The sequence below is a fragment of the Kryptolebias marmoratus genome, linkage group LG7, assembly GCF_001649575.2.
Source record: "Kryptolebias marmoratus isolate JLee-2015 linkage group LG7, ASM164957v2, whole genome shotgun sequence".
Classification (NCBI taxonomy): Eukaryota; Metazoa; Chordata; class Actinopteri; order Cyprinodontiformes; family Rivulidae; genus Kryptolebias; species Kryptolebias marmoratus.
The window spans coordinates 1,177,374-1,186,548 of NC_051436.1; the positions used below are offsets into that span (position 1 = coordinate 1,177,374).

General features: G+C 44.1%; 2 protein-coding genes and 3 non-coding genes across 11 annotated transcripts in view; all 5 read right to left on the bottom strand.

Annotated features, from left to right (window-relative positions):
- The window catches only part of LOC108248306 (protein FAM111A), a 6,312-nt gene extending 3,899 nt beyond the window's left edge, over window positions 1–2,413 (bottom strand). The window contains exons 1-4 of one of the 6 annotated variants that reach the window (XM_025010792.2): window positions 2,354–2,413; window positions 773–820; window positions 625–699; window positions 346–402 (exon numbers count right to left, since the gene is read on the bottom strand). In XM_025010792.2, the coding sequence (XP_024866560.2) occupies window positions 346–402; window positions 625–699; window positions 773–820; window positions 2,354–2,410 (237 nt within the window). In that variant the 5' untranslated portion in view covers window positions 2,411–2,413. The other 5 variants (XM_037976395.1, XM_017436997.3, XM_017436996.3 and 2 more) reach the window with 5 other exon arrangements.
- Window positions 2,414–3,087: 674 nt separating this feature from the next.
- rnf175 (ring finger protein 175) lies at window positions 3,088–6,033 on the bottom strand. 2 transcript variants are annotated; one of them, XM_017436978.3, is made up of 9 exons: window positions 5,912–6,033; window positions 5,551–5,588; window positions 5,338–5,467; window positions 5,105–5,259; window positions 4,905–5,012; window positions 4,508–4,628; window positions 3,811–3,944; window positions 3,630–3,731; window positions 3,088–3,417 (listed from the first exon to the last, which is right to left on the bottom strand). In XM_017436978.3, the coding sequence occupies exons 1-9, from the start codon at window positions 5,930–5,932 to the stop codon at window positions 3,297–3,299; spliced, it is 930 nt and encodes a 309-aa protein (XP_017292467.1). In that variant the 5' UTR covers window positions 5,933–6,033; the 3' UTR covers window positions 3,088–3,296. The 2 variants fall into 2 exon arrangements, with proteins under 2 accessions (XP_017292467.1, XP_024866551.1); XM_025010783.2 differs by having other exon boundaries at window positions 5,897–5,984.
- An 818-nt stretch (window positions 6,034–6,851) lies between these two features.
- LOC112451447 lies at window positions 6,852–6,945 on the bottom strand. Its single transcript, XR_003040271.1, has one exon. It is a non-coding gene; the product is annotated as a small nucleolar RNA SNORD14 (small nucleolar RNA).
- A 154-nt stretch (window positions 6,946–7,099) lies between these two features.
- On the bottom strand, window positions 7,100–7,193 carry LOC112451448. The gene has a single exon (XR_003040272.1). It is a non-coding gene; the product is annotated as a small nucleolar RNA SNORD14 (small nucleolar RNA).
- A 434-nt stretch (window positions 7,194–7,627) lies between these two features.
- Window positions 7,628–7,721, bottom strand: LOC112451449. Its single transcript, XR_003040273.1, has one exon. It is a non-coding gene; the product is annotated as a small nucleolar RNA SNORD14 (small nucleolar RNA).
- Window positions 7,722–9,175: the final 1,454 nt, after the last annotated feature.

The window sequence follows — 9,175 nt, forward strand, 5'->3', positions numbered from 1 at the left end:
AGATCAGGGGGGCCATTCCTCCCAACCACACCCCTCCAGGTCTCACTGTCATTGCCCACGTGAGCGTTGAAGTCCCCCAGTAGAACAAGGGAGTCTCCAGGAGGGGCACTCTCCAGTAACCCCTCCAAGGACTCCAAAAAGTGTGGGTAATCTGAACTGCTGTTCGGCGCATAAACGCAAACAACAGTCAAATGTTCAAACTAAACTAAAAACATTGAACCATTTTTAGGAACAATAACCTTTTAGCACCGTGGTATACCCTGGAACTAAAAACCCGCCCATTCACCGTCAGTGAACGATGTTATTGGTGGAGACAGAAAGACACCTCAGTGACCTGCAGCTCACCTGAACCTCTGCCATTTTTGGTTGTTTTCTTGATGGAGAGATGCCTTCAGGATCTTCCTGATAAAAACATTCAAAACAAAAATTAGCAGGTCTTTCTGCTACACAAGTTACCAAAGTCACACTAGAAAAAACAGCATTTTCTGCAAAAATGCAGTGAAATCTGAGCTCTGAATGACTGCTGAAAAAGATGAACCTAAGTGATAAAAAACACTAGCTAAAAATGAGCTAGCAAGAGGCTAGCTAAAAGATAAAAGCAGCAAAAGAATTAGGATCGCTCACATTTTCCTTCCCACGAAAGGCCCTGGAGCCTCTGCTGCTGTCCGTCCTCTTCCTCTTCCGTGAAGTCATTTTCACCTGCAGCATAAAGCTGGAGTGAGAAAATCAAATCAGAGCTTCTTTAAAAACAGTTGGAGGAAAGCAGACTCACCTTTGTGTCTGCGGAGCAAGAAGAGTTTACTGCTTTAAATCTTTCAGGCTGGAACAGAAACAAAAGCAGGTTTGTTGGACCTTTCTCTCCTGTAACTTTCTGTTTCTTCACTTTGCAAAACAATTAAAAATCAAGGGAAAAACAAACAAAATTGTAATTATTATTTTACCGTAAAAAGTGATTTAAAATGTTTGTTTTATCATCCAGCCCAAGTTCCAGTCCTCTGTAGGAGTTATTAGTGTAACCTGCACCTGCACCTGCACCTGGACCAGGACCGGGATCAGGACCTGCACCTGCATCTGTTTAGATTATTTGGTTTTGGTTTCCCTCTTTTTTTGTCCTGCTTTGACTTGAGCTGTGGAGCTTTGAGCTCTTTGAACACTTTGATATTGATTTCTGCTGTTTGCGTGTCTGTCTGAAGGAGTTGAACCACAGAAGAACAAGTCTACCTCCAGGTGTTAATAAAGGGACTTTGAACCTTGAACCTTGTGATGGATTGTAGTCCAAACCTGGAGGCTGGCTGTAAAATTATTAACTTCCCTTCAAACATGTATTCTTCTTTCTCCTGACAGATGTGTTAATGAGTTTTATCCAGAGGGAGTCTTCTACACTCACTTACTTGATGATATAGACAGTTTTTAATCATTTTACTCATCTCCACAAATGTGTACAAGGGATAAAAAAAGAAAAATGTACATCTTTAATCATAAACCTGAGTGTCCAGAAGACTCACTCTGGATAAAACTATTCCTCCAGATCTGTCAGGAGAAAGGAAGTCTATGTTTCAGGAAAAATAATGATCTAACTGCAGCCGCGGTGCCACCACTTCCGCTTTTATACCCGGGAAGCTTTTACCGGTGAAACAAATTCTTTCTAAAACCCTTTCACTTTAAGGCTGTGGTTTAAGGTTTCCGTGCCAGAGAACCCCGTCGCTGCTATCGTGGACACGAAACAGCCGAAATACAAACGAAATGTTCCCAATTGCGTTTTTCGGTAAATTTACCCCCCCGGTTCTGACTCGACGCGCTGCAGTCGTGCGTAAACCCGCGCCAGATGCAGGAAGTCTGCAGGACGGACCTTTAAGAGGAGCATGCTCTGAGACCCTAGTGTTTTTATGAGAACACATCCGTGCACAGCATCACGCACAGCTCAAGTTTAACCCACAAAATGATCCAAACGCATCCCCCATTCCGAACCTTTAGGATCAGAACCTTTTGGTGTGGAGCTTCGGCCATTTCCGCCTCCCTGTTGTTACTCACAGAGTCTTTGCTTCAGTCAGGCTGTGAGACACGAAGGAGACACGGAGGAGACACGGGGGAGGCACGAAGAAACCCGAACCCCCGGAGGAACGCGCTCCGCTCCGCAGCGCACTCGCTCCTGATGTGCAGAGACTTAGATCGAGCGACTGAATTTAGCGCCAAAGTGAGAACCTATCAGCGATCAGCACGTTAAATCGTTGGATTCACGGGCTTAAGGTTTATCTTCGTGTCCAATCAGATGGTCGAGCTGATACACCTTTGTGTTGTTGCTGAGGGCCTGAGGTGAAGGTTCTGAGAGGAGAAGGAGGAAGAGGAGATTCACCTCTGACTGGAACAGAGAAACAGTGACGGCGGCCATCTTGAGAAGAGCTCCCTGCATCCCTCTGTACTTCACTGTTAAAGCCTCATGCAGCTGCTAGCTGTCATCACTCCAGATGTGCTCAGAAAAGATTATTGTTGCTTAAAGTCTCAACAGCTGTCAAAATACACTACTTTTAATAAATGTTTTATTTATTTGATTTTCTTATGTATTCATGTATCTAAGATCAAAACTAAATAAGCATCATTCAGGTCTGCAGCAGTGTTTGTAATAAAGGAGTGAACTCAGCACAGTCGGCTTCTGTTGCCAACAATCAGGCAGAGAGGAAAGGGAACTTCTTCTACTGAAAAGAAACGGTGGCTAAAAGCTGACAGGAGGAGCGTTTAAGAGTTCACAGAGCCGAGATATTCAGAACTAACAAGCTGTAAATAAAAAGGAATATTTGCTGTTACATTAACCTCCAGTCATTTAATGCAGAAACTGTTAGAAACATAAAGATTTAAATTAATAACGCTGAAAAATCACATATTTTGACATCTATAAACACTTTAAGTATTAATTTATCACTTTAACACAAACAGAATTTGATGTATAAACTGTTTTTATAAAAGAATTGGCTGTAAAGTTTGTGCAGCTCCCACTGCAGTCAAATGAACTTTATTTGTTGGTTTTTTACCCACCGTTGATGCCAGTTAATATAAAATAAACTTTTTATGGTTTGACTGAACACAAACTCATAGTTTTATAAATATTTATTAAATACAAACTTGTGATCAGCAGGTTTTAGTCTTTAAGTCAAACAGCAGAAAGTCTTCTGACCTTCAGGCTCTGAAGTTAAACAGCTGTGCAAACAAACCAACAAACAACCAGCATGCACAAGATGCATCTTCAAATCCAGGTTTTCCTCTGCAGCCTGGATCAGAACCTGGTGGCGTTCCTCAGGGTTCTACTCCAGGCCCAGAGAGAAGATTATCCCGTGAACCACGCCGAAGATGACGGGCTGCCAGGCCACTAAGTAGCGGAGGCAGTCGAGCAGCTTCCTGTACAGGATGTGAGTTTTCTCCCAGCTGGGCGCCAGCGGTCCAGTTAAGGAGAACAATTTCAGTTTCATGGCAGCAGCTCTTCGTGTTCCGGCTGTAAACGTTAGTGCTACGAACCAGAAACAGCAGGAGGAGCATTTAGGACCTGGTTAGGTTGACTGGTAACAGGTCACTAAGAGATTCAGAGCCGCCCGACGTTTAACCCGTAACTGGCTCTGTGTTCACACCACGAAGGATACGGGTTGTTCATCATCCTCTTCAAGTCCACCTTCTCGTTGCAGTACGGACACGTCTGCTTCTTACCCACGATGCACCAGCCGCGGATGCAGAACTCGTGGAATCTAGACGGGCGAGGAGAGTTAAGGTCCTAACCTGTGGGAGTCGGGTTTTCTGTAAGAACAACAGGAAGTGTCAGGATACATGTGACCGCAGGACAGCTGGTAGGTGTCCTCGATGAAGCCCTCCTCCTCCACCTCCACCAGGATCCTCTGACCACACACGGCACAGATGTCCCCCATCAGGCTCCTGCTGGGCATGCCCCCCTTGTTGTAGTACTGAAAACACACAGAAATAAACGGGTCTGGATCGAGCTTCAAGACAATTTATTCACTGCATTTTTTATTCTTCACGACCAAACATCTGCAGCTCCTTCAGGCTGGTTGGGTGCTGCTCGTTTCTAAAATCTGGACCATTCCAGGACCTTTAACTGCTTCTGAAATCAGTGGAGCGTTACTCCAGTGCTGGTCCCGGAGGACCACCATCCTGCAGGCCTCAGGTGTTTCTCTGCTGGGACACTCCTGATCTGAATGACTGAGGGATTAACGGGTTTCTGAACATCTAAACCAGGGGGGTCAGACCTGGAGGTTCCAGGCGTTTCTGCTCCAACACACCTGAGTCAGATGGTTTCATCACCTCCTCACTAAATCATCACGTTCTGCAGAAGAAATCATTCATTTAAAGCAGCCTGCAGGACTGTGTCCCTCCAGGACCAGGATTGGACAGCACAGGTTTAGGGTCACTGTCCTGTAGGAAGGTGGACCTCCGTCCCAGTCCCAGATCTCAGGAGGACTCCAACAGGTCTGCCTCTCTACATTTTGACCCCCGGTGGTGTTTTTACCCCGATGGTTGATGCCATGTAGTCCGAGCAGATCTCTGCGAAGTCCCTGCCCAGCACGCCGTAGTACAGCCCGTAAAACAACATGATCACCCCGACGTCCATGGAGTCCTCCGCCTCCATTCTGCACAACAAGCAGGAACAAATGGATTTGTTGTAAACCTTACAGAAATATTCTGCAGCAACTCATTGAAACTTCAGACTTCTGAGCCTCCAGAAGGATCTAACAGGAGCAGCTGAGATGATGAGGTGTCACTCAGATTTCTGTAGGAATAATTTGACACAAAACATCTAAAAAAACAACTTTATCTTTGTTCAACAAATACTGACCAGGATTGAACCTCAGCTGGAACCCCCAGGCGATGAAGCCCCGCCCCCTCTAGGCTGCTCGGTGACCCACCTGAAGTAGACGTGGAAGCGGAACATGGTGAACATGATGGCCAGGTAGCCCAGAACGCCCACAGCGTAACTCAGCTTGTAGATCAACAGGAACCACTTGTAGACCATCCTGAAGGTCGGAGGCATGAACGGAACCAACAGGTCGGGTTCACACATGTCGACTACAGCCTTCCATATCATCAGTGAGTCGGAGACGCTCACCTCGGCGTCCTGCAAGACAGCGGCTTGCGCGTGGCCCTGAAGATCACGTAGCTGGTGACGACGGAGAACATCCCCCACATGGACAGGAACCTCCACCAGTAGAGCTTGATGGTGAAGTAAAGAGGAACCACCCACATCTGGACCAGGGTGACCAGCTGGAGGAGGACAGACAGGGTTAACGCGTGGATCGGGACCGACCTGGTGACTGACAGCTTCCTGTCCGCGCGGCTCACGTTGTAGGAGCGGTGATGCCTCTGCTTCCACTGCATCAGGACTATCTGAGCCACCACCAGCGTGGCGATGAGGATCAGCATCATCTCTGCATGCATGGCTTCATGACCCCGGTGCTTCAGGCGCTGCATCCTGCAGGGAGGGGGGCAAGAGCAGTCAGACCTCAGACTGAGCCGCAGTTTAACCGAGCAGCTGTGAAATGGTGAAGAGCTCACTTCCAGTTCTCTCCGTGGCTCATCTTCAGCACGTCGTCCTGCAATGAGACACAAATAGCAGCAGATGGAGGTCTGGGGGGTCTCACTGGACCTTTAAATGTAGGTCAACACACCCCAGCAGGGCGGAGGCATGCTGGTGCACAGATAAATATGTAGTAATCTACAATGTAACAACGTCTGTTTATTAAAAAGGTGTTTATATTCAGCGACACAGCCGCCGGATTCCACGTTTTAACGAAGCTAGCGCGTTAGCTTGCTAGCCTGTTAGCAACATTAGCTGCTGGTTCCGTTTTTAATCTTAAAATCAAACTGCTGGTAAATAAAAATAAAGCTCCTTCTCCTTTACCTGCTCACCACTCACCTGAGGATGCAGACCCGGCATGGTGACGTCTGTCCTCCGCTGCAGCAGCCGGCGGTGTTAGCGGCTACATGACGGGTGTACAGAACACCGCGAGGGCCAAAACTCCCAACGCGAAGGTAAAAAACTAAACCACATTTATACCAAAAACACGCCCCGAGTATCCGTTTATTACCAGACACACACAATAAAAAAACAATCTGATTCTGTTCTGAAGAATCCTAAGCTACTACCACATCATGTTTGGGCTCAATGTCTAATAAATTAACCGAGTTGCAGCCATTTTTTCTGCCCAAGCAGCAAAAACTGTTTTTACTACTAAAGTTACCAGGGTGTAGATAAACAAAATCACCACTTACTGAAATCTTTATTAAACTGTTCAACCTTGTGTTGATCATCCTGTTACCACTGAACTCAAACCAACACTTCAATTGGCTGCGGCAGCCATCTTGAATTGGACTGACTCTAAAAGTTAAGGCTGATTACTTTAATATTTCACCCTAATCCCAGCTTTAATCTTAACCAAACTCCAATCAAATCAATATATATGATTGTAAAATATTAATCAGACTTATTAATGTTTAATTGTTATTAACAGTTAACATTAAATATTAATTAAAATACATAAATAGATGGATATAAATATTTAAATTGGAGCTTTTACAGCAAATTGTTGCAGAATGAGAACCCAAACCACCTGAATAAGATTTTAATAAAAACATGCAGTTTAGCATCACTGTTCAGATGATCAACACACAAACGGCTTAATTTACTAAAAGAAAAAACTTCCAATTTCATTTAGATCTGATGAATTTTATTTGGCTTCAAACAGAAACTTGAATCATCCCAGAGCTGCGAGCTGCGATCAGTCCATCTGTGGAGGAAAAACAAACATCTGGTCAGAAAACAGAAACTAAATCCTGATGTTTCCAACCAGAACAAGTCGCTCAGACATCCAAGGAAGGTTTGGACCGTCTTTGGTCTTTAGGACCTCTGGTGGAAACTACGAATGGCAGGAAAACTCTTCATCACAGCGAACAGTACAACCTAAACCTAAATAAACTAATAAATATACTCACCAGCTTCCTGAGTCTTCATCAGCACCTTTAGAGCCGAGACTTTCAGCCTGAAATGACAGAGACGGATAAGAAACGTTGTTTTCCTGAAGTCTGCAGTTAGAAAGAGTCGAGTTCGCTCAGACATCCAAGGAAGGTTTGGACCGTCTTTGGTCTTTAGGACCTCTGGTGGAAACTACGAATGGCAGGAAAACTCTTCATCACAGCGAACAGAAACAGCTGATCTAAAGCTGAACGAACGTACCGGCTGTATGAGGCGTCAGCAGCAGAGACAGCCGGGACTTTTAATCTGGAAACAAAGAATAAAGATTTTAGGTCTTTTCTACATCTTATCTATATCTTTTAACTGGTTAATCATGTCTTTATTAGGTGAAGGCAGCTGAACCAGAATCCTAAACTAATTTGACCCAAATCATTATTTTGTAGCTTCAGCTGTGAAGAAAAACCCGAAGTCGTCCAACCAAACGGCTCACCTGTCCACTCGTTCAACAACAACAGCGTCTTCTGTTTACATCTCAGCCTCCATCGTCACTACGGTGTCCCTGAAGGTCATTTCCTGCGCCGGCCAGTGGAAACCTGTCGGGACATTAAGCTCGTTCAGGTCGGCGGTAAAAACACAAACAAACTGAAGACAGAGAGACAATCGCTCAGACATCCAAGGAAGGTTTGGACCGTCTTCGGTCTTTAGGACCTCTGGTGGAAACTACGAATGGCAGGAAAACTCTTCATCACAGCGAAGGAGAAACAAAAACTGTGAAAAGAGAAGAAACGAACCTCATCTGAGCCGCTGAACACATCGTCTGCTGGAAGCGTCTGAAAACAGAAAAACACTTTATAAACATCTTTAAATGTTTACCATCCTCAGGAAAACAAATTAATCCATAAAAAAAAAACAAATAAGTTGCATATTTGACAAACAATTAGGGTCAAAATCTGAGCACCTTTCAGTGGTTTAAAGATTTATGAAACTTGTTTTTGGTCATTTAAACGTATAAAAACTTCAGCTAATTAGACAATTTAACACATTTTATTGTTTCTCACAGAAACCCAACTTTAAACTACTTTATTGTCTCAGATCTTCACAGGTAAAAACAAACAGAAAAACATGTTTTAAGTTGTGGTATGTGGATATTATAAGGTGTAATTATAAAGCTTAAATATTTAAATTAGGTAGTTTATTTTTGAAGTCACTCGTGTCTGACAACTTTTAACTCTTTAATTTTAACAAATACTAAAACAATATATACAGTTTAAAAGCAGTTTTAGAGATTACTTTATTATTTAGCAGTTTTACTTTATTACCTTCACATTAAAATGAGTTATATGAACTCAGCAGCAGGATATAATAATAAACCCTAACCAGATATCTACAAATAAAGCATAATTCTGTTTATTAAAACTAAATAAACTCGTTTTATTGGATGAGTTTAACACAACGTGGGGAAACTAGTCCGGTTTTATCCAGATCAATCTGCAGCCATCCGGTTAAAACAGCCTCCATCTTGTTTCCGGATCTTCGGTTTTATGTTAAACTAAAACTAATTAAAGAGTTAAAGGAGAAATTACAGCGCTGATGATGAGTTTGAGTCATATTTACCGGTTCTCCTCCTGCCGTCCTCTCCGCTCTGCTCCGCCGGTAAAAATGACCGACGGGATGTTCTTCCGCCTGTTAAATATCTCTGCGGCGGATCGAACCGGCCTGAGGCGGAGCAGCGCCGCCCGCTGGGCCGGAGGAGGAACTGCAGCTGTGAAATAAAAAGCAATACAAATACCAGCTTCAGTACAAAGTGAGGGTAAGAAGTGGCAGAAGCACAACATAACCAAAATGCTCGGGTAAAACAACTTATACTGAGAAGAAAATAACACCTTCTGAATAAATAAATAAAGTCAAATAAATAAAATCTCCCCAACAAGCCTCTCAAACTGTTGATCACTTTAAAAGATTACAAGAAAGTCTGTCTGCTTGGAAGGAAATTAGAAAGAACTGAGATGAATTTTTACTATCCATCTGTCTGGACTGATAGATATATGAACCAATCAGCTTCCTTCTTCTCCTCTAACCTGCTCCTGATTGGCTACAGAACATCCAGCTTATATGACAGCCCCGCCCCCTCCACCCGCCCCCACCTCCTGCTCCTGAGTGGTGGTGGTGCTGCTGCAAGCTGCTGGTGTTGCCGTGACGATGATATCC

Coding starts and splice junctions, on each gene's coding strand:
- rnf175 (XM_025010783.2), bottom strand. CDS start 5,932: ATGCCGGGTCTGCATCCTCAGGTGAGTGGTGAGCAG. Junction 5,260..5,337: donor GGCATCACCGCTCCTACAAC/GTGAGCCGCGCG, acceptor GTCCTCCTCCAG/CTGGTCACCCTGGTCCAGAT. Junction 3,732..3,810: donor CAGCTGTCCTGCGGTCACAT/GTATCCTGACAC, acceptor TCGCCCGTCTAG/ATTCCACGAGTTCTGCATCC.